The following is a 24,808-nucleotide window of genomic DNA, read 5'->3' as shown; positions in this document are numbered from 1 at the left end:
TATTTGTTACATCAAGGAGGCCCCATATGTGGTATTTCAATTTTAGGGTGATATTTAGGCAACTATATGGGCCTAAACAAAGTAATATTGAGTAATAGGTGTATCTATAATGTGGTCATAAAGAAAAAAGCTCTAAGCCAGGTATTCAAGATACTTCAAGTTTTTAGTTTTGCTAATATTTATAGAAGATTGTTTATTGAGCTGATTGGGAAAAAAAGACTTATAAAACTCAACAAATATAATGGTATTTTGATGGCATAGAAGATAATAGTAGTCATAAAGATCATGGTAGTTTGTGATCCTGGAGCAGCAGCATTTTGAGAATTGTTTTTGCTATGGGATATCTCTCTAGATCATGCTGCTGATTGAGAGGCGTTTTCCAAAAATGACACTGTAGAATGTTAGTTTTGGATGGAGTTTTAATAAAATGTCAGCTGGCCAGTTTTACATAGATAAGTTTTCACATTTTGTTTTCAAATGAGGAAGGTTGTATGCTTTGGCAGAAATTATAGGCCCCCTGGTAGCCTTTGGGGATGACTCTGTAGATGGAAAACCTAATCATAAACCAATATCATAAACCACCCCAAATTCTGCAAATTTATTTTGAACTTACTTCCTAAAACCACATTTTTATTTAGTGTATGGTGCTAATAATTTGAATTTTTTGGTTCACAGCTTATAGATTTTAAGTAGAGATATTTTTGAAAGGTTCATTAATACTGAATTGATACAGACCTTAAAAGGATTCCTTTCAGGATGTTGTTTGTTTCTACACAAATTTTAAGTGATCTGAAATATATTAAAAGTTATGAAAACAGAATGAGTGATTTTTAAAAAACAATTCAATACATTACATTTGCTCTTTCTTTAGTGCCAAAATAGTGGTTCATCTTCACCCAGCTCCTTCTAACAAAGAACCTGGCCCATTCCAGAGTAGTAAGAACTCCTACATCAAGCTGTCCTTCAAAGAACATGGCCAGATTGAGGTAAATTTCTTTATGAATACAATCAGACTAGAAATGTGTACTTGTTTGTATTTTTGTTGTTGTTTGTTAATAGGATGGAAGGCAATATTGTTCAGCATACCAGTTTTCACCATATTTTTACAATACAATTTTTATGATATGTTAAGCCTTATCAGTGGAGAATACGAAGTTTAGGTTTCAGTGGGAACGGGAGGCAGGAGGATGTAGTCACAGGAAAGAGTGGAGGCTGGAAACAGGCTAAGTCACCACACCAGGGAGGCTACTAGTTAAGTGTTCCGTGTTACCGTTTGGATAAAAGGGCAGAGTAATGCAGTGACACGTTTAACTGCCTCAGCATCTGAAAGTTCACCAGCCTTACATCAGGCAGTCTATCTTTATTAACTCCATACAAATCTAATCGCTTAAGTTCTTATCCCATAGTATCATGGTTTATATGTTCTGATTAATAAGTTGCTATGTAAGTATTCTTTTTTTTTTTTAATCAGTTATACATATACATATGTTCCCATATCCCCTCCCTTTTGCGTCTCCCTCCCACCCTCCCTATCCCACCCCTCCAGGCGGTCACAAAGCACTGAGCTGATCTCCCTGTGCTATGCGGCTGCTTCCCACTAGCTATCTACCTTACGTTTGGTAGTGTATATATGTGCATGCTGCTTTAGACCTTTATAAGTGTGTTTATCTCCCCATCGAGATCATAAATTATTTATGTTCTTTTTCTCTATAGCACCTGACCCAGTGTTCCTTGCACAGCAGGCACTGAGCACATTTAAGTGATCTAACTGAAGTCATTCTCACTGTAGCTGAAAAATATAGCTGATTTTTTTTTTTTATGAGCGTAGGCATGTTTTGACCCTAATATCTGGCCTCACATTTTAACTAGACAAATTATTCTCAGCTTCCTTCATGGATAACGGTTGTGTATTTTTCTTGGCACTGTGTCTGTTTCGCTACAGATTGAAAACAATCCACACATGCAGGATTGTTTAAAGTAAGTCTATTTACTTCATTGTCACTCATCTCTTTGTTGAGAATAGTTCACTTTATGTAGCAGGTCAGTTCCTTCTTTTTTTTCCCCCCTTTGTGCTTTCTGAAGTTGACCCAAGGAAAGAACTTCCTTTGATTTCTTTTGATGTCTCTGATAATTCTAGGCTTCTTGCAAATGACTAGACTTCCAACTAAAGAAATGTTAAGTAATGATTTGTACGAGGATGTCACAGCCTGACTGACTCACTTAAAGTGTATGCATGTGCATAACAGTTTTACAGGCGTTTATCAGAGGAAATGACACAGAGAAGATGGGAGAATATGCCAGTTTCCCAGTCATTGCAAGCAAATAGAGGACCCCAGGTATTTTTTCAGCTGTTTCCTAATCCAGTATTTTCAGCTCTGTACTTGCATCTTCGTTAAGGGAAAAGAGTTCTATGATTCTAGAACTTGCCAGAAACAAAATAATGATATTCTAATGAAAAACTGATGTTCACAGAACTTAATTTAGTGCTCTATAGATGGTAGACACTTAGAAATAATACATGACTACTTACCAGGGTAATTTCAGCATGGCAGAAGTTAGATTCCCCTCCTGCATTCTGTTCTTTATAATTAGTGTGGCATCTGAGAGAACAGACAGTACCACTGGGTGACATTTTCCAAGCCAGTCTAATTAACCACCAACATGGACAGACACTCAAATGTATAAAAGTAGCTTGTATAATAACTGTCAAGTACCAGAATTTTACCTATAATTTTTTGCACATTTGAGACCGTATTAAATATCTGATACCTATATAATAGCTTGCCAAAGAACAAAAATGAAGAGGAGGGGGCTTCCCTGGTGGCGCAGTGGTTGAGAGTCCGCCTGCCGATGCAGGGGACACGGGTTCGTGCCCCAGTCCGGGAAGATCCCACATGCTGTGGAGCAGCTGGGCCTGTGAGCCATGGCCGCTGAGCCTGTGCGTCCAGAGCCTGTGCTCCGCATCGGGAGAGGCCACAACAGTGAGAGGCCCATGTACTGCAAAAAAAAAAAAAAGAAAAGAAAAATGAAGAGGAAATTTAATTTATATCTAAAATACAGAGTAAAATATACCATCTCTTGTTATGTTCAGTTTTTCTGTATAATGATTTGAAGGTCATTATGTATGGCAATAAACCGACAAATATTTTGAAAGGAAATTGAATGTAACTGTGTGCTGTTTCCTTGGGTTCTTTGTGGGTCCTCTCCCACCACTGAAAACACAATGTAGTGGGTTACAAAAGATTGTGTCCTTCCTATTTTGGACGTTTTATTTTCTACTTTTGTTTTTCAGCCAGGAAGAATAAGGGCTGTAGGAATTGTAGGCATTGAAAGGAAACTGGAAGAAAAAAGAAAAGAAACTGACAAAAACATTTCTGAGGTAATTCTTAACAAGTTCCGGTCAGCCGTCTTCTTCAGCCATCTTTCTTATTCTTTTGGATACAGCTGTGAGTAACTCCGTTCTGTGTATTGGAGTATATTTAGTTTGCCTGGAGCCACACAATCTCTTATTCCATTTAAGGAGTCTACTTCAGGTTGGCATAATTTAGCCCAAATGTGTTTTAAAAATTTTTTCCAGAAAGGAATTTAAAAGAAATGCAAATTTGTTTTCTGTGAGGTTAGAAAACGTCATGAATTATTGTGTGTAAATTTTAAAGCCTGGATGGGATTGATTGGAGGGTCCTGCTAATGAATTCAAGGTCCTATGTATAATTATTTTGGATGTTTGGTTAACTTAGTTGAGGGGAAAATGCTGTTCTGTGGCCCTTGACTCTGGCTGAACACTACACAGTTTTATGCTGATGACCACTTGGGGACTAGGCACCGAGGTAGTAAGAATGGCTCAAACCAGCTTGTCACTTCTCCTAGGAGAGCACCCCTGAGCTTGTACTTCACAGTGTTTCTGAAACCTCATCCTATATGAGGAAATTCAAATGAAGGGGAAAGAACTCTAGTTAAGAAAATGAGTTATACTTTAGATTTTGGCAGTTAGTTAATACATGTAAACATATCGGTTTTCCCATGTTTATGTGGAAATGGTCTTGGATTTTTATGAAATGATTTTATGAAGTAAAGTAATTTTTTAGTTCTTATAATAGTTTGTAAGTAAAATTTCCATTGATTAGTGCTGCTCATAGAATTTCCAAGATATATCTCAATCAAATAAAGTCTAAACTGCAAATAGTTACTGAATACCTGTATTAGTCAAGGTTCTCCAGAGAAACAGAACAAATAGGGGATATTTATTTATATTCTTTTGGATACAGCTGTGGATATCTTTTGGATATCTATATGTGGATATCGATACATAGATACAGACATGCTGATATCTTTATCTCTTTATATATAGATACAGGTATCTGTATATCTGTGTTGTCCTATATATACACAATGAGATTTATTATAAAGAAGTGCCTCATGTGATTGTGGGAAGCTGCCAGCTGGTGACCCAGGAAAGCTGGTGATAGAATTGCTAACCGGAGTGTGAAGGCCTAAGAACCAGGAGCACTGGTGGTGTTGAGTCCCAGTCCAAGGGCAGGGTAAGACTGATGTCTTAGCTCATCAGTCAGGCAGAGAACTTCCTGTTCCATTAGGATCTCCAGAGGGCAATTCAGGAGGACGATCTCAATGTAACCGTTCGGCTCATTCTGCAGATTCGGATGCTAACCTCATGTGGAAACAGCCTCACACACCCGCTCAGAATAACGCTTGAGCAGACAGCTGGGCGCCCCACGATCTAGTCAAGTTGACAGATAAAATTAACCCTCATAACAGCCATATCTGGGCCCACTAACTGAATATGGATTCTTGTTGAGGGACCAAGGGCATTTGACCTATTAAGTGCTGTGGCCTAGGTTTTGCTGAGGCCATGTTTATGGTAACGTCGTGTGTGTTCCTTGGTCCTTTGTATTTCCCGCACGTTAGCAGCTGGATCCAGAGGCTTGTTCAGACTTGTGTTTGAGCCCTTGGTTGAGACTAGAGGCGACACTGTGTTCCTTCATCATGTCTCTTTTTATCATGTTAGCGGCTGTCAGTGTCCAGTGCATAGATCTTTGGGTCACTGGTGGTTGCAAATGGTGGTACTCTGTGATTTATTTTTCATTTATTTGTTGGGACACTTTTTAAAGAGATGCTTCCCTTTATTACTGTTTGGCTACTCAGTGATACGGCTCCTATAAGGATTGCAGAACATGTGCCATCTCCTTTATTATTAGGATGATAAATTGGTTCCTTATCATCCTCCTGAGGTGACTAATTAGGTTTTTTCACGTATTACTCTGAATTCATACATTTTAACATATTTGATGATTTCAGTCAGTTGCAATTATTATCCTAGTTAAAGCTCAAACTGTCCCATCTTTGGCCAGTGGGAGCCTCTTCAGGTTGGCTCCTGAGTGGTTTTGATGTGACCTGGTGGACTTTGAGAGCTTCCTTACTGCCTGGTGTTGACCGAAGTTCCAGGACCATCTTGTATATTTCCTGCTCCGGATCTGGAATCAACCATTATCTGAGAAGCTCTGGTTTCTTTTAGTGGGAGATGGTATTTCATAACCACAATCTGCCTGCTAGGAATTTGCATCCCTCTTGGGTTGATCTTTATTTCTAGGACTTTTCAGTGGAAAGAGCTAGGATTTTTTTTTTTTTTTTTTTTCTAATAAAGGTGCCTCATGAGGTCACACTGATGCTTCCTATTCAAATTCGGGACTACACTAGCGAATAATGACTAAAACAGTTAAAAAGGATTTTTTTGTATATGTTCTCCCCTTTCTTCCCACGTGTAAAACATAGGATATGTTTGTGTACAGTGTGCTGTATCTACACTATCTGAGCGTTCAGCCACCATGTACCCTCTCCCCCTCTAGCTGTCATTTAGTCTCATTTGTACAAGTAACTGTGTGTGATACCACCAGTCTTTTTTTTTTTTTTTCTTTTTCTTTTTTTTTGCGGTATGCGGGCCTCTCACTGTTGTGGCCTCTCCCGTTGCGGAGCACAGGCTCCGGATGCGCAGGCCCAGCGGCCATGGCTCACGGGCCCAGCCGCTCCGCGGCATATGGGATCCTCCCAGACCGGGGCACGAACCCGTATCCCCTGCATCGGCAGGCGGACTCTTAACCACTGCGCCACCAGGGAGGCCCAATACCACCAGTCTTTACGTTCACCTCCCTCTATGCATTTTGGTTGTCTGAAGCTCATCCTCTAGTAGATGTTTCAGAAAGTGCTCATGGGAACAATATTCCCTGAGTTCTGGCGTCTTGGTATTCCTTACACAGGAAGGTCGGTTTTGCTGGATTTGTAATCCTTGGCTCACATTTTCTTTCCCGAGTGCCTTCGTATGTGACTTTCAGTTTTTTGTCTGGCGTGAAGTATTGCTGCCAGAGTGATGACAACCTAATTTTCTCCCTTCTCTAAAGTCACTTGCTGTTTTTCCTAGATGCCCAAAGGATTTTTTTTTTTAAATAAAGCTTTGTATAATAATTTTTCTAGACTGTCTATGTGTTAGTCATTCTGGATTGTTATTCTCAGGTACACAGTATGCTTTCAGTATTTTTTTTTTTTTTTTTTTTTTTTTTTTTTTTTTTTGTGGTACGCGGGCCTCTCACTGCTGTGGCCTCTCCCGTTGCGGAGCACAGGCTCCGGACGCGCAGGCTCAGCGGCCATGGCTCACGGGTCCAGCCGCTCCGTGGCATGCGGGATCCTCCCGGACCGGGGCACGAACCCGTGTCCCCTGCATCGGCAGGCGGACTCCCAACCACTGCGCCACCAGGGAAGCCCTGCTTTCAGTATTTGGTTTCAGAAATATTTTCTTCTAATTTCAGGGAAGTTTTTCTCTAAATTTCCATAATTGCTTAGATTTTTTTTTTTCTTCTGAGACTTCTATTAGCTGTATGTTGCAGCTTTATGGCCTATCTTCACTCTTTGTGACTTTCTTTCCAACCCTTTTTATCTTTTCCCTCGTTTCTTTTTTATCTTAGAAAACTTTCCTTCTTCACCTGTTGTCTCTCTTAAGATATTATGTGTTGTATTTATCCCTCTTGTGTTTGTCTAGTATAGTCTTTCTTTCAGAAGTGATTAAAAATATTCTTTCCTGAGTCCTGTCACCTCATTTCTGATTTATATTGCCCTTTCACAGCTTCTCTCATTTTATTAACACCTATTAGCTCATTTTGAAATAAAAGGTAAACTTTTGGTGTGATCTATGAACATGTCTTTCTGGCGTGCTTTCATTATCTATGTTATTCTGCTCTTGATTTTCTTTTTTCTTGTATGAACTTTGGGTGGGATTTGACCTTGACACTTGCTCTTGCTAATTTTCGTGTGAAATTGGTTTTCTTGAAGTTCCAGAGGAAGGCCTAGTTCAGGGCGGCTCTTCTCATTCCACAAGCTCACTCTTCTACTGTGTGCCTGCAGCGTGAAAAAGGGAGGTGGCTTGCTGTCTGTGACCTCCTGACCCCGTCCCCATCCCCTGTTTTCAGCTGGACCTTGTCCCCTTCCTCTGTTATCTCTACCTTGCTCAGTTGCTGATTCCCGTCTCAGTAGTTTCTCCCCAGCGTTGGCTCCTCTCCTGGAAGGGAAGCCAGGAGGTTCACTTTCAAGGGCTGTTCACAGGCCCTTCCTGAGGACCCCTTGTGCCCACTTCCTACTGAAGTGGGCACAGCCCTACCCGTTTTAGTTACTGTCCTCAAGTTGGCCCGTCTGCTTTCGAGGGACTCCCGTGGGCTCTTTCAGGGGCTCTTCTGCTCAGACCTATCAGTTGCCCCGTTGCCTCCCTTTTCTTTTTCCCGCCTCAGTGCCGCCATCATGCAGGTCTTGTGGCTGTTGCTGGTGTGTCCCCACTTGCTTGTACCTTGGGGTTTTTGTGGCTATCTTGTCACTTCGTTTTTTAGTATATGCTGCCCGTGGGGTTTTGGTCTTGAGATCTAGTTGCCCCATTTTTATGTCGGGATTTGGAGAGATTCAAAACCTATGCTGCCATGGCCACCACCCTCCCAGAATCCTCTGTTCCCATAGAATTCCAGCATCTTAGCATTAGAGGGGTTCTAACTGTCCAGAAAAGGAATCATCTCAGGGCTAGTGACTAGATTTGGAACCAGGGTTATGAGAACTCAGGTTTCCTGATTTGCAGACGAGTGTGGTCTGCTACATCACGGCCGCTCACCGCCACCCAGAAGGTGCTATCACTGTCCTCTTTCAGTGTCTTTTGTAGTCTTCCTTCTGTGTGACACTTTTGGAGATGGCGTGGATCAGTGAGCTAATTTTGCATTATTAGTGTTTCTTTTTCTGAACGTTGCCATACTAACTTGGTGTTCAAAATAACGTTTTTCATAATTTATGAAATGTTATTTTGTCTCAGTGTAATTTTCATGGAGTTGCCTGGGTCAAAGGAGTGTACACAAGCATCGGGCTCTCGTGCAGGTCATGGATTTATTCAGCAGATGGTCCTTGCTCTCTGTGTGAGCCCTGCATCAGAGGTTTTGGATTTGTTGTAGTGCTCCAGACAGACAGGCAAGTAGGCGCTCTCTACACGGTGAGAAATGCCATGTTAGGAGAAAATAGTGGCTGCAACAGGAACACAGAGCATGTTCCCTGACTTCTAACGGGGTCAGGGAGGGCTTGTGAGCAGAAGTAACGGAAGTCAGGGCCTGAAAGTGGAGCAGGCGCTAGCAGATGACCAGTAGGGATAAGAGGATCCAGGTAGAGGGAACGGAATATGCAAAGTACAGAATGAAGAATATTGAAACAGAAAATTCAAGAATGTATTATAACAGTTACCGAAGCTAATCACCAAAGTAATGAATGAAAGTCGGTAAGAAAAAAATGCTATAAATTGGCTTAGGAGAGTATCCCATGGTTTTAAAGCAGATGCCGTTTTCTTTCAAGTGTGGAGTGGAAATTTGACTATGAATGAGGTAGAGGGATAGAAGGTTCTGTAAACTGGCAGATAAAATAATAGGATGGGCACATGCGTCTGTTTTGCATTTGTACGTATATTGCTTTAACTTTTTTTGTGGGTAGTTTCTCCACCCATTTTTTGGATAGTTGGCAAATACCAAATTTTAGAATAATAATAGAAATAGAAGTGAGGAAGCTTTTGTTTGTGTTTTATAATTACTTAAAATGTTTAATAGGTACTTCTAACAAGGTACTAAAATATTTGTATTTATTGTTTATGGACTATAAGCAGTAAGGCTTAATTTATGTATTGTATGTAGACTATTATTTTTAGCAAACTTTTTCTATGAAAATATAATCTAGTAAATAAAGTGATTTGCCGTATAAAAATTTAAAAGCGTTGCCTTACTAGTTTTCTTTACACGTAGGTAGAAGAAATCTAGTTACAGTTTGTACATGCAAAGTAAAAATCTAAGCATGTAAAGTGTCTGCGTTTTAGTTTTGAAAATGAGGTTGGTGTGTGATTTGCCCTCCATTTTAATGTTAGAATTGCCTTAGTTTCAGAGCTGGTGCCCAGAGTTTCCCACAAAAGGTTTCCTGCATCTGCTGGCTGTTGCTGATAAGAATCCAGTGTTTAAGCCTTTTGTTTATCTAAGGAAATTCCTGTTAGGTGTGTTCCCCTTTGTTTTCGGTAGTAGCCCAGTGAGTCGGCCATAAGAATTGTACACAACACTCTATTCTTTTAGCAAAATCCTTTTGCAGATGGGGGATACTTTCCTGCATGGAATTAAGATGGGCACCAGCCCGTCAGAACCTGTTAACCACTGTTCTGTATGGGTTGAAAGAGTTTTCAACTAATGATAAGCTGCTTAATTGGTTTTTAAAAATAACATCTGTGGATATCAGGTGATATTCTGCACTGGAAGTATATTTTTGGTAATTTGAAATACGTGAATTATAAATATGTCTAAGTTTGAAGAGGCCTTTGAAGTGGATATTCATTGTAGTAAATTGAACAATTGATGGGTTTTATTTAGATATGTTTTGGTGGTATGTTTTTCTTTTGTGATAGCCACTCTAGTCAAGGCTACAAGTATAATCTGTGTAATATTCAGAGGCTGAGGTTTATGGTTTCAGTTAAATCACACCTGCTATTAAAGCCAAAATGGTTGGGCCCAAAGAAGTATTCCTGCAGCTGCATGTTACCATTTTCAGCCAGGAAAGCTTTACACCTTTGATTCTTGAGCTCCTATCTAGAAATGGTTTTGGGAAAAACCAGTGACAAATTTTCTTACTTGTGTCAAAGAACAGTAAATAATATTTTCTGAACTATTACTTATGTCATCTTTTGTTTATTTAATCAATAACTGTTTCCTCTTTGAAAATTTGTTTTTTGCAGTTTGTTTTGGAAATTTTATGGTTTATTCCTAGAATAAGGTAGATTTAGTACCTGTATAAATATTCATATAAATAAATTGATATTTGTAAGAAAATTTCATACATTTTTACCATAGGGAAGAAAATAGAGTGCTTCATTGCTTTAAAACATCTAAATTCTTTAGACAGATTCCAATAAAAGCTCATTTCTCATTTTAGGCCTTCGAAGACCTCAGCAAGCTGATGGTCAAGGTATATGTCATTTACATCTATTAAATTCATACCAATTATGGTACACTTTTGAAAAAACATTTTGTTAGCAGACACTTTGGGGACATTATTTCTTTTCAATCTTTTACTGTTCTCTTGACAGGCTAAGGAAATGGTGGAGTTATCAAAATCCATTGCTAACAAGATTAAAGACAAGCAAGGTGACATCACAGAAGATGAGGTAAATAGATTGCTTTTTTAAGGCATTAGAAACTAGATTACACAAATAATGCATGGACGTTTCGGTGGTTTACCAGCTTGCTTTCTTAGTGTAGTGTTTGATTTCTTTTAGGAATTGAAGATATATGAAAGTACTAAAGAAAAAGTCAACCATAAAAGCTTTGTTAGTTCTAGCAGGATTAAAGGATATTTCAGTACCTTTTCCTGGAGTGTAGAAAACAGAGGTATTGCAATGTGTAAGAAGTGATTGTTTTAGACATAACCGTAATTTTGATATGTTTTATTTAAATTTGTTTACAGTCTGGTCACAGCCATTTTCCTTTCGAAGTTTTTGGTTGTATCACTTGGTTGGCATTAAACAGAGCATAGTTGTCATCCAAGTCTCCTCTGGCACCAAAATTGGGGGGAAAATGGAGTATAAGATACTAAGACAGGAGAAGGAAGAATAATAATTAGATTTATGCAGGGAAGTACTAGAAATCCACTCTTACATAGTTCACAGCATAGAAACACAGTAGAAGAGATGAGTAGATATAGAAATAATGGAGTAGAATTGAATGTCTGATGGAAGGATTTTATATGTTGGGTAGAGAGACTTATTCTGCATAGACTTTTTGTGCATTTTCTCCTCTCATTATAGACCATCAGGTTTAAATCCTATTTGCTGAGCATGGGAATAGCTAACCCGGTTACCAGGGAGACCTACGGCTCAGGTACACAGTACCACATGCAGCTGGCCAAACAGCTGGCTGGAATATTGCAGGCGCCTTTGGAGGTAAAAACAAAACCTAAACGGTCTCTTTAAATTGTGTTAAATTATTTCTGTGCCATCAGAAATCTTAAGAGCATATCTCCGTTCACGATATGGTTACTATTCAACCAACATGTTATTCTTCCTTTTGGTAATATTAAACTAGTTCATTGATTCTTTGTCAGTAATCTTCTAAATTGTTTTTAATTTCTATTTCAGATATCTAAGTCTATTTGATATAATTTTTTCTTATCTCTTGTTTTCAAAAGGAAATATATAATCTGTATATATTTTCATATATTGTGTACTATTAATTTCATAATACAGTTTCATCTTCTAGTCATTATTCAGGCAATCAAAGCTTTATTAAAACATTTGTATTAAGAAATATTTCAGGGCTTCCCTGGTGGCGCAGTGGTTGAGAGTCCGCCTGCCGATGCAGGGGACACGGGTTTGTGCCCCGGTTCGGGAAGATCCCACATGCCACGGAGCGGCTGGGCCCGTAAGCCATGGCCGCTGAGCCTGCGTGTCTGGAGCCCATGCTCCGCAATGGGAGAGGCCACAACAGTGAGAAGCCCACGTACCGCAAAAAAAAAAAAAAAAAAGAAATATTTCAAACGTATGACAAAATAGAATAGTGTAATGAATCCCTATGTGCCCATCATCCAGCTTCATCCGTAAGCCAGCCTCCACTTAAAATTGTTTTAAAGGAAATCCCAGACATCACATCACTTTATCTGTAAACATTTCAGTATGTAATTATAGTGATAAAGACACCATTTTTTTTTTTTTTTTGCGGTACGCGGGCTTCTCACTGCTGTGGCCTCTCCCGTTGCGGAGCACAGGCTCTGGATGCGCAGGCTCAGCGGCCATGGCGCACGGACCCAGCCGCTCCGCGGCATGTGGGATCTTCCCAGACCGGAGAACGAACCCGTGTGCCCTGCATCGGCAGGCGGACTCTCAACCACTGCGCCACCAGGGAAGCCCTAAAGACACCTTTAAATGTAATTATAATCCCCTTTCACATGTAAAAATTAAAAAATAATTTTTTAATATTATCAGATACCTAGCTAGTGTTCACATTTTCTCTTATAGTTGATTTGTTCAAACCAGGATACATTGCAAATGTTTGATTTCTCTCTCAAGTGTTTTTGTTTCTTAAAATTCTATGGGTTTTCCCTTCTCCCATACAATAAATCTCCCATACAGTAAATTTTTATTTACTGAAGAAACTAGTAGTTTGTCTTATAGAGTGTCTCAGAGTCTGGATTTTGCTCATTTGTAAGTCACCATGCTTCCCTGTCCTGTGTAGTCCCTGTAAACTGGTAGTTATATCTAGAAGTTCTTTCTTTTTTTTTTTTTCTGACAAGAATATCTTATCGAGGGTGTTGAGCATTTCCATCAGGAGGTACATAATATCTGATTGTCTTTTTTGTGTGATGTTAACAGCCACTGACAATCATTATCTAGATCTGTTACTTCATTAGGGGTTGCAAAATGGTGATATTATTATTTAATTCTGTAATTTCTTCAGTTATTAGCTGGAATAACTTAAAGCATTTAAATACACTTTTTGAAGGGACTTCCCTGGTGGCGCAGTGGTTAAGAATCCACCTGCTAATGCAGGGGACACGGGTTGGAGCCCTGGTCTGGGAAGATCCCACATGCCACGGAGCAGCTAAGCCTGTGAGCCACAACTACTGAGCCCACGTGCCACAACTACTGAAGCCCGCGCTCCTAGAGCCCGTGCTCCACAACAAGAGAAGCCACCGCAATGAGAAGCCCGCACACCTTCTCACTAGAGAAGACACTTTCTGCACTAGACACTTTCACTAGACACTTCTCACTGGACACTTTCTCACTAGAGAAGGCCTGTGCGCAGCAATGAAGACCCAATGCAGCCAAAAAAAAAAAAAAAAAAGATAAATAAATAACTTGATAAAAATAAATAAATAAGTAAATACACTGAAACGTGGTGTACAACCCCTCTTTTCATTTAAGTAAATGTTAAAACAGTAATAATGACAGTAAAGTCCAAATATGGAATTTGAAGTGCCTCGTGGTATCTGAATAGGTTCCCTGTGTGTAAATATAGTTTTCAAAAGCTTCTTAAGAGATTTTATGACTTCTGATTTCACTCTGCTTATGATTTCTCTTAAGAAATGCTAACTGGTCCTAATTATAATGCTTCTTTTTATTTTATATTTTAACAGGAACGAGGGGGAATAATGTCACTCACGGAGGTGTACTGTTTAGTAAACCGAGCTCGAGGAATGGAGGTAAGAATAGAATATCTAGATGTTCTTTTAGCTAAATATAGACTCGATATAATACAAATTCCCCTCCAGTGAATACAATTTGAGGAAGGGTTGTGAATATCAAAACTATTTTGAGAAGCATTGTGGCGCAGTGAAAAGAATACTGCCCTGGGATCTAGGAGATAAATTCCGTTCCTGGTTTTGCTGAATGCCCTTGAGTAGCTTCCTTAACCTCTCTGGAGCTCAGGGTTTTTTTTAACCTTTAAAATAAGGTTTGGACCGAATGATACCTTAAAGCTCTGAGAGCCTGTGTTTGTACTGTGATGAACAAGGTTGTGCATGATGCCCTTTCTCTGTGATAGTTAACTGTTTTGAGTGAGCCTGGTTGGACTCAGGTTGCCTGTAGGTAATACAGAAAGAAAGCCGCCCCGCCTCTCTGGCTCAGAATCAGCATTGGCTATACTTCAGCTCTCACTCCCTGTTCACACCCAGCTGTCTTTGGCCTCTAAGGGTCTGTCCGCGCACTCTCTGTGCCCTCGAAGTGGATAGAACACAGTTTTGTGGTGTCAGCAGTCACCTCCACGCAGACAACTCACACACGTCTCTCCAGCTCTCACCCCGGTCTCACGGGTTAAGCCTCTGTTCTGCGCTTTTATTTGAACAGTCATCATAACCACCACCAGTAGATACTTACCATCACTCTGCACGTGTTATCCATTTATCCTCCCAGTAACTCAGTGAGGTCGTTACTTTTACTGTCCCCATTTAGGGGATGATTAGGGGATGAGGACATTAAGGCTTAGAAAGATTAAGTAACCTGACCACGGCTGCACTTGGAGACAGTGTTTTAACAGGGACCAGGACCCAGGCTGGGCTGGCTCCGGAACCATTCTGTGTGACTGACACCTGTGCTGGTCACCACCACGCAGGACCGATTCTTCAAGGCCACATGGTCTGGAAGGGTAGCCACTACCTAGCTACATGTGATGACTGTGAACTTGATATGTAGTTAGTCCAAATTGAGATGTGCTGTAAGCATAAGTTACACACGGGATTTAGAAGACTTAGTACAGAATAAAGAAGTGTTAACTAGCTCATTAATGATTTTTTATATCAATTATATGGTGAATTTTTGCATCTATTAGGTTGAATAAAATATATGTATTAAAATTAATTTCGCCTGTTTATTTTCTTTTAATGTGGCTACTAGAAGATTTTAAATTATGTACATGACTTGTATTATATTTCTATGGATAGTACTGCTTTAATGAAAAGAAGTCTTTTGCTTCTTTGTTAATCCTATTTGCCTTGTAGTGATTAAGCCACCTAAAATCCTTGATACATGATAATTTTACAATATCCTCTTCTGTTTTAGTGGTCGTTATAATTATTATAGCATCACTCTATTAATTTGCAGTGTAAACTGGTAAACTGGATTTTTTTCCCCACTAGTTGCTCTCACCAGAAGATTTAGTGAATGCGTGCAAGATGCTGGAGGAGCTGAAATTACCTCTCAGGTAAAAGAACCTCTGCAGGAAGTTTGCCAACTATCGGCACGATTCCACCCCGAGGAGACAGGACAGCCCTGCAGGTCTGCCGTCCTGCGTGGTGAACTAGCATATATATTGCCCCTCTTGAAGTGTATATCACACATGGGCAGAATTCACCTGGCACCACGGACACCTCTGTCAACCCGGCTTCCATCCTTATCAGGCCTGTGCGGGGCCTCAGGGGCTGGTAGTCGGCCTCTTGCCGCTGGGCCAGGAGGTGAGAACGTGGGCTCCTCCCATGCGGTCACAGTGACCAGTCCCTCTGCCCTTAACAAAAAGTAGACAGGCATAGTTTATTTAGCCTGTAGATTATAGTTCAGAACTTCATTAACTGTTTATTCATGAGCTTTTTAATTAGGCCTTAGTTACCCATGGTCATTGTATGTGAAATGTTCTTCTGTGTTAATATTGCCCTCAGTCCTGGCATAAATGAAAGTAAGAAATATTTGCGCTTCCTCAGGGGCCCGAGATCCCAGATATTCACGGCTTTGTCCTCCCATCTGTGACTTTTAGGCTCCGTGTGTTTGACAGCGGCGTCATGGTAATTGAACTTCAGTCCCACAAGGAGGAGGAAACAGTGGCCTCAGCCTTGGAGACGGTATGGGGACCCGGTTTCCTCCCTCCGTTGTTAGACCTTGCCACAGAAGACCCCGACGCTTAGCAACTTGAGAAACAGGATTTCCTTTTAAATTCAACTTTACTGAAAAGTAATATTCACAGACCCAATTGAAAATGATTCCTCATTAACAACGAATAACTATTCATCACATTTATACTTTGAAAGCTCCTTGAAACTTGCCAATACTCATAACGTCTTGTGAGTAAGGGGAGTTAGAATGAGTGAGGTGCTCTTTCTGTTTGAAACCCAGTCTTGAAAATATGTTTTTAACTTTGTAAATCAGTGTTACCCATGACTGAAGTTTTTCTTTCAGTATGACCCACATAAGCTGCATTACCCTACAAATTGTTTTGTGAAAGAATTGCTTCAAAATATACGGAAAGCAAGTGTAGTTTAGATGGGTTTTACTGGGCAAACTGCTGATATTACTCATTAGGATCCTTGAAATATTATCGCCTCATAGCTTCTGTGGTGAGCCTGTATAATTTGAATAACTCGCAGTTATTATACTTCTTATTTTAAACTCGATGAAAGTCCCAAGGCTATAGATACTTCTATCACATATTTAAAACTAATCCTATGTATAACGGTCCTTCAGTGGCGCATGTACTATGCACTCAGTTAGAATTTGTTATATGTTCCTTTTCAGACTGTGGAATAGTTCCTTTTAGGCATTAGTATAGTGCCTTTATTACATTATATAGGGTTTCATGATGTTTTAGCTTTCACCGTGTTTGTTCTGGGATCTTCAACTTTTGTAGACTTAAGCATTAGTGAAGAAGATTTAGTTCTAGAGTGAACAGTCTTTCGAGTTTAGTAGAAAATTCAGTAAATTATTTCCCAAGTACACTGGCAGATAGTCTCCCCAGGTTAGTACCTAGGTGGCCTAAATGATCACATTTTTTCCTGCTGTGTGTTTCTGTTAGGTTTCAGAAAAGGGATCTCTAACATCAGAAGAGTTTGCTAAGCTTGTGGGAATGTCTGTCCTCCTGGCTAAAGAAAGGTAAGCAAGGGCTTTGCTCATCACTTACAACTATCATTTGTGTTTCTGAATGGGTGGATGATGGTGTTTTTATCCCTTGACTCCTAGGTTGCTTCTTGCCGAGAAGATGGGCCATCTTTGCCGAGATGACTCAGTGGAAGGCTTGCGGTTTTACCCAAATTTATTTATGACACAGAGCTAAGAGTTTTGTATCTGAAATAACTTGTTACCGGGATACTTGTATCATGTAGAGGTCGTATGACGTTGAGCTAAGGGTAAACCCTGATAAACCGAGAATTTACTGGAACTTCACAGTATAATATAAAACCCTTTTAATTTCTCCCTAAATATTATGATCCAGGAAGCTTCTTTAGGATAAATATAGGAAAATATAGAAAGACGAATGCCAATATGAATTCGAAATCATGCTACAGTTGTGTAGAAGCCCTCCGAGTTTAACTTGAAATATGGTGGATTTTAACTTGATCTTCAAATCTGACCATTTTTGAAAGAAGAGAATTTGGTTCATGGGGGAAGAAAGAGAGAAGTTTCATGTTTGGACAGGTTAGATCATTATTTTGGTGTGACTAAAATTCACCTGAATTATAAATGAAGTTTTTCTCTGCATTTAGTGTGCACATTTTGGGGGGTTTTCATGAAACAATTTATACCTACAGTGTAGTTTAAGAACCTGATGACATTGGAGCAGAATATCCAACTGCAGGATATCATCTGAGGCTCTTCCTAAGGGCTTTTAGAAGCAGCCATAGGCATGTCTTCAGCAGACCAAATAAAGCACCTTAAAAACAAGAGAATTTTATTTGACTTACGTATATATAATCTGACGAGTTTCTTTTTTTTTAAGTGATGATTTCATGGCTGGCATTTAAAGAATGCAACTCTGTCATTTTGTTTTTAAAATGCTGTAGATTTTGAAAGTGACTGAAAGAGCTGTATAGACATGCCCAGAGATATGGGTACAGATTTGGGAAGTAGACGGTTCAGGATTTCCCTAGGGTTGCTGTGTGGTAGAGGGACTGGCAGGATCTTTAACTCGCTTTACAGGAACCTTGGTGCTCTTTTACCTCAAAGCCAAGGATGGAAAATAGGGAGCGGGAACATAATATGTCTCCTTTTCCTTCCCTAAAGAAGGAGTTTCAGTGCTGAACTTTTAAAATCTTTCTATCATATTCTAGCAATATTTTTTTCCTTTACCCCACACATTATAAGTTGTGTGGAGAAATTGTCTCACTAAAAAGTTATTACTGAGATAACAAAAACCGGCTAATATATTGAATCTAGATTGCTTGAGTTTTCCAGTGGACTGCCTGACTTTGTTACTGCTACATAGCGTACAGTATGTTGCCATTACCTCAAACTCAGGGACCCCCAAAGAGACAGAAGGAGAACCCCTTTCTAAGACTGAATTGGCAGTGGAAGGTAGTGATGGGTTTTGGCCAAGCATCTAGAAGGGATAGTATCTGTATTGAGAGAACCTTTAAGACCGGGAGGTGGGGATACCCAAGCTCAGACCCTGGGATCCCTGAGATGTCCTCGCTGAGAGGTGGAAGGCCAGTGCTGGGGCCTCTGCAAATGCCCTTTGGGTAAGGTCCAGGGATCCTCAGCTGCAAACCCAGGGAATCCCTCCCAGTGCAGCCAGAGTCAGTCCCTGATCCCTGTCGCTGCTCCGCACCCTCCAGTGTCACGGGAATGTTGTGGCCGAGGCATCCTGCCTTAGTCTTCGTTTTCCAAACCTGTCACTGATTCCACGTTGTGATGACAGATCCCTTAATTCCCCCATCGCTCAGCCTCAGGTTTGTTTGGGGGGAAATTCAGTGTCTGGCTACCTAAGTCTTTCGGGCCATTGTTATGGTTGTTTGTGTATCACTCCTCTCTCTGGGATGCACTCACTCTCACACTTCCCTGGCAAACTTGTATGCATACACACACACACACACACACACACACACACACACACACACATACACACACACGATATCTCATACACACGATATCTCATCTGCCTAAGGCTTTTTAAAACTACACAGATAAATAATCTGTTTCACTAGTTGGAATGAGTTGCAACTAAGATTGTTTGAGCTACTGGGTCTGGCTGTAATGGTCTGGATTCATTACCGCAAACTCCTATAATTCAGAATATTTATTTACACTAGTGTGACAACACATGAACAAAAATGGAGCAGTCTGAATTGTATAAAAGTGACATGGATATATTTTGCATATGTCACATTAGTTAAAAAACAGGTGTGAATGATTTTATTGTTATAAAGTGGGCATTCTTCAGTTTCCAAACCTCTGTATGTATATTTTTATCCTTTTTTTTTTCCTTTCTTTTTGCCAAATAAGGTGTCATTTTGGTCCTTTGTTGGTAGAGGTTATGTTTAAATACAACCAATCAGGCCCTAAGTGCAAAAAATTCTGTCTTGGTGCTTATCACTATTATAATATTATTTTTGCTTTTCTAACTTTGCTCTTAGGAGCATAAATCTGTTTGTAGCTTTATGGTAACAGAATATTTCTAGTCACATACTGTCAAAAAATTTTTTACATTGTGCAAGTGAAGAATGTTTTCAGGGTTAAATGATTGGTATTAACGTATACCAATCATTTTGCAATTATTGCAAAATTTAAAAATGAGTTTTTCTAAACTTGGTGTTCTTTTTAAATACTCTTGGGAAAATATGTGAAAATGATAACCCTTTAGTCAGAATAAGCCCATGTGTTAAGATTTTTTCTTTTAGATTTTATAATCAAGAGTTCGTTATAAATATTTATGACCTCAAGCTCCTACTATTTTAGTTGTTTTAAAAGAATGGGAAATGGCTCACAAACTTTTTATTTTTAATTCTTGATGTGAATTCCACTGTCGATTGACTGTGTATATTTGTGTGAGTGCACTATCTCTTCTTCCCTGTTACCAGACTAAACCGACCAGCATTTATCATGTCATCATTCTCATGCTCAGATACTTAAAATGGTTCTCCTCTGCCCAACAGTCTCAGAGTTTCCACTGTGGTACAACAGAGTCACAGCTCAGAAGGTGGGTGGGTTTTAAGGGCTGTGCTAAGGATGGAATCGAGCATGCTCAAAATGATCCTTGAAAATCTCTATATAATCTTACAATTCGAATGCCTGTAGAGTGATACATGGGTATGAATATTTTATGAATATAGTAAGTAAAATATATAATAAAAAACTACATGTCAACAGTAGACTTTTATAGTACCAATAATTAAAACTATTTAAATGTGTCTTTTTTTCACTTTGCTGATAGGTATGGTTGAATTTATGTAAATGTACTGCTAATCCCATCCCTTACGATAGATCGTAAGTGTAAGCTCCACGGGGCAGAGATTTTTGTCTGTTTTGTTCATGGATGTGTCCTCAGAGCCTAGAGCGAGGCCTGGCACGCAGTAAGCATTCAATAAATGTCTACCGAATGAATGACCTCCAACGTGTATGCCTATTTATCATTTGGCTTCACTTTACCCTACTTTATCTCCCATTCAATTCCATACAAAGAAACGTTTTTGAATACCTGTCGACTTTGTGTGAGGAACAGGGCCACTGGGGGATACAGAAGTGAATGAGATGCGGCCCCTGCCTTTAAGAGGGTGGCCTCGTTGGGAAATAGACGCATAGCAACCTTAGCTGATGATGAGACGAAGTGTGTGTCATGGAAGGGGCACAGGTACCGTGCTTGGAGGACAGGGGAAGAGGCCTTCAGTTCTGACGGAGGAGGGTCTGGGAAGGCCTCATGGGAGAGGAGAAGCTGGTGCACTAGTTTCACAAGAACCCAGAGATGGTCAGGGGCAGGCACTGGGTCAGAGAGCAACAGCAGGTCTGTTCCTTCCTGCACCTGGGGCACATTGTCCTTGTCCAGACTTCCCTTTGTTATTTCCTCCCACCCACCCACCCCCACCCCCACCCCCACCCCCAATAATCAAAACCAAACTTTGCTCAATCCCACCTGCTCTGGAAAAATCTGTTTCCAGTACACAACTCTGCTATTCCTAAACTCCATTAAGAGTTGTTATTGTCTCTCCCATATACTTGACTGTCTTTTGCCTTGTTCTCTAATTGTTATCTTTTTTTAAAAAATATTTTTCTAATTTTAATAATGCTTTATTATTTGACCTACATGCTATTTATGATTGCATTGATTAATTAAAAAAATTTTTTTTAAACCCCACAGTTGTTTATTTATTTATTTATTTGGCTGTGTTGGGTCTTCGTTTCTGTGTGAGGGCCTTCTCTAGTTGTGGCAAGAAGGGGCCACTCTTCATCGTGGTGCGCGGGCCTCTCACTATCGGGGCCTCTCTTGTTGCAGAGCACAGGCTCCAGACGTGCAGGCTCAGTAGTTGTGGCTCACGGGCCCAGTTGCTCCGTGGCATGTGGGATCTTCCCAGACCAGGGCTCGAACCCGTGTCCCCTGCACTGGCAGGCACATTCTCAACCACTGCGCCACCAGGGAAGCCCTCTAATTGTTATCTTAATGCCGTAAGAAAACAGAGAAATTGGGTTTCTTTAAGTTCATGGAATATCATATAACACTTTTTTGGAGTTCCCACTGGCCTAGGTCAGTGACTGTACATGGTAGATTCCTAGTTAAGCATTAACTAAATCGAGTGGTTTTTGAATTATAATGTATCATGAGTTTGAGTCTGAAACCTAAGTCTGTATCCTTTACCCTCTTCCCAAAAGGCTTCTTATCCAGACTTGTCCAGGCTCAGCCTGTCTGAGATATGCTGTCTTAATTCAGATTCCATGCATGGGCCATATCCATGATGTGGGAAGCACTCCAGAAAAGTCAGGTTAACACACATGTAAGATCTTGTTATCACAGTGTGAAAACTGAGTCATTCGTGTTCTTCCCTGTGTTCTGATAATCACGAGTCAGTTAAAGCTTGTCTCTCAGAGTATTATCTGGGGGGAAAAACATCTTCCCATTTATTTAAAGGGTGTATTGAGATAGTGAATACATTTTACACAATTTGCGAAAGATCCCTAGACCAGTCACTCACTCAGAAAAAGAACTCAAGATATCTTGTCAGCCAGCTTGTTTTAGTTCAATACAGCCAAGACAGTACCACTGTTCTTTTGAAAGCTTTTTTCTTCACATCTGTGTTGCCTTCTTTTACTTTATTTAAAAATATTTTTTAAACATCTTTATTGGGGTATAATTGCGTTACATTGTTGTGTTAGTTTCTGCTGTATAACAAAGTGAATCAGCTATACATATACATATATCCCCATATTCCCCTCCCTCTTGCGTTTCCTTCCCACCCTCCCTATCCCACCCCTCTAGGTGGACACAAAGCACCGAGTTCATCTCCCTGTGCTATGTGGCTGCTTCCCACCATCTGTTTTACAGTTGGTAGTGTATATGTGTCCATGCCACTCTCTCACTTCGTCCCAGCTTACCCTTCCCCGTCCCCGTCTCCTCAAGTCCATTCTCTACGTCTGCGTCTTCTTTAGTCCTGTCCTGCCCCTAGGTTCTTCAGAACCTTTTTTTTTTTTTTTTTTTTTTTAGATTCCATATATATGTGTTAGCATACGGTATGTGTTTTTCTCTTTCTGACTTACTTCACTCTGTATGACAGACTCTAGGTCCATCCACCTCACTACAACTCAATTTCGTTTCTTTTTATGGCTGAGTAATATTCCATTGTATATGTGTGCCACATCTTCTTTATCCATTCATCTGTCAATGGATACTTAGGTTGCTTCCATGTCCTGGCTATTGTAAACAGTGCTGCAATGATCATTATGGTACATGACTCTTTGAATTATGGTTTTCTCAGGGTATATGCCCAGTAGTGGGATTGCTGGGTCATATGGTAGTTCTATTTTTAGTTTTTTAAGGGACCTCCGTACTGTTCTCCATAGTGGCTGTATCAATTTACATTCCCACCAACAGTGCAAGAGGGTTTTGCCTTCTTTTAGAAAGGATTAAACTATCTTAACTGTCCAGTAAACAGTAATACAGTTGGGCAAGTATTCTAATTAAAGCAAAAATGACCAAGCATCTCAATAAAGGTCTTATTTAAAAAATGACCAAGCACATTGATCTGGGCACTTGCACCTGGATTTAGGCAAAGAGTGGGTTTCTAGGAAGAGTGTGTGTCTGAAAGATCAACACTGAGCAAGTTGCTTTCTGTATGTTTCACTCAGTCACCCCAAAACTTCAATATAACTATTATTAGATAGATGCCTTTTACAGTGGAGGAAAAGAGGGATTAAGTACTTACCCAAGGTTACAGAGGCAGGGCTGGACTTAATCTCAGCTGTGTCTAACTCCCACTCTTAAAATGAGCTTTTGCTTTCAAAACCAAAAATGGCAGGGCCTGTGGCATGTATTTAAAAAGAGTTCTAACTGACGAGTAATAGATGTTGGACTAGATAATTCTGACGGTGAAATTGGATGATGACCTTTGCCAACTAAAAATTGTCACTTGCCACCTGTCTCTACAACGATTAGGTCACTAGCCCCGGCAGTCACTGACCTTCAGCATACCCTGAAAGGAGTTCAGGGTGGAGATCAGGAGTGAGGCACTCTGTGCCCTGGGAAAACTGGCAGAACAGACATCAGATAGTTAGATATTTTCAGGAGAAGATTTTAGGAGCCCGATTTCTTGCATCTTATATCCAGAAAAGCACTAAAATCATTAACAGAGACACCTGTGGCGGGTGACGAACAGCATCCTTCTTGTGACTAGCAGCAAGCCTCTGCCAAAACGTGTGCTCGGTTGCAGCATCCTCCTTCACACAAATCACACATACACTGACCTCCCACACCCTACCTCTTCGGAGCAGTTCTTCAGGGCTATCTGAGAGGTGTATCCTGGGCTTTAGTCCTCATTTTGCTCCAAATAAAACTTAACTCACAACTCTAACGTTGTGTACTTTTTTCAGTCCACAACCTTAAAGCCTTTTTTGAAGCTTTGGCAGGATTTAATCAGTATTGCTAGCATTATTTGACAAGATGGGTACTTTGCAAATTTGGTGCCTCTGGTAAACTCTGATAGCTCTGATAATTGAATACTTGTGCTACTTTTAAAAGATTAAGTAATAGATTCAAGGACCTGCAAACGATATATTTCTAAGAGTTAAACACTGAGGTAAAATTTACAAGCAGTGAAATACACAGATCTTAAGTTGGGTGTTTTGACAAATGCGTAATAAATCCATGTGATTCACACCCCAACCAATAGAATGTATCTATTATCTCCCAAAGTTTCCTGGGGCCTCTTTCCAATCACCTGCTCCCCAGGGGCCACCAAATCTGTGCTACGAGTTCTGTTCCCACACATTGGTATGTTAATGGTAAACTGCATTGCACTTTGCAGCCTATTCAAAAACAAGCACGGCTGCTAAGGTGGAACTCTATCCTCTCGTATTCTTTTAAAAACACAACTTTAACACTTCTGGATTAGAGTTTTAAAACTATTTTAAATTAAATAACCACTTCTGGCTCCTGAGAAAGAAAAACGAAGATGCACTTTACCTGAACTATTCTCTTTTGAACCTCTTCAGTGACATTCGGGGAAAAAAAGTTTACAGCCCACCGGTTATACCACTTCCATGCCTGACTCGTGGTCCCCCAGAAGACAATGACACGGGGGCGGAGGGGGGAGAAATGATAGGATCGGAAATGCCGGGAGACTGTCGGCTCGCCCTTAAACCCGGCTCCCGCCTGCGGGAGGTGGGTGTGCGTGGCTGGCATCCGCGTCCCCTCCCCGGCCGCGCGTTTCCTGCCGGGTTTCCCGTCCAGTAGCGGGCCAGCCGGGCGCGGGCAGGGAAGGATGCGCTGCCCAGAGCGGGCGGGGCGGCCCTCGTGAGCTCCCAGAGGCCCCCCGCCCGCCGGGTGCCGCCCTCCCCGTGCAGTCGGGGGCGGGCCCGGGCGGAGCT

At 40.5% G+C, this 24,808-nt stretch overlaps 1 protein-coding gene across 1 annotated transcript in view; it reads left to right on the top strand.

The window, feature by feature from the left end:
• VPS36 (vacuolar protein sorting 36 homolog) overlaps positions 1-20,351 on the top strand; it is a 33,928-nt gene extending 13,577 nt beyond the window's left edge. Inside the window, exons 4-14 of the mRNA XM_060080250.1 lie at positions 872-986; positions 2,247-2,336; positions 3,293-3,379; positions 10,486-10,518; positions 10,640-10,717; positions 11,357-11,491; positions 13,681-13,746; positions 15,178-15,242; positions 15,789-15,873; positions 16,821-16,897; positions 16,985-20,351. Coding sequence (XP_059936233.1) covers positions 872-986; positions 2,247-2,336; positions 3,293-3,379; positions 10,486-10,518; positions 10,640-10,717; positions 11,357-11,491; positions 13,681-13,746; positions 15,178-15,242; positions 15,789-15,873; positions 16,821-16,897; positions 16,985-17,078 — 925 coding nt within the window. The 3' untranslated portion in view covers positions 17,079-20,351. The remainder of the gene's footprint in view (positions 1-871; positions 987-2,246; positions 2,337-3,292; positions 3,380-10,485; positions 10,519-10,639; positions 10,718-11,356; positions 11,492-13,680; positions 13,747-15,177; positions 15,243-15,788; positions 15,874-16,820; positions 16,898-16,984) is intronic.
• Positions 20,352-24,808: the final 4,457 nt, after the last annotated feature.

This window comes from Mesoplodon densirostris, chromosome 17 (assembly GCF_025265405.1).
Source record: "Mesoplodon densirostris isolate mMesDen1 chromosome 17, mMesDen1 primary haplotype, whole genome shotgun sequence".
Classification (NCBI taxonomy): Eukaryota; Metazoa; Chordata; class Mammalia; order Artiodactyla; family Ziphiidae; genus Mesoplodon; species Mesoplodon densirostris.
The sequence above is the reverse complement of the archived record's forward strand: the minus strand, read 5'-3'. Positions and strand labels throughout refer to the sequence as shown.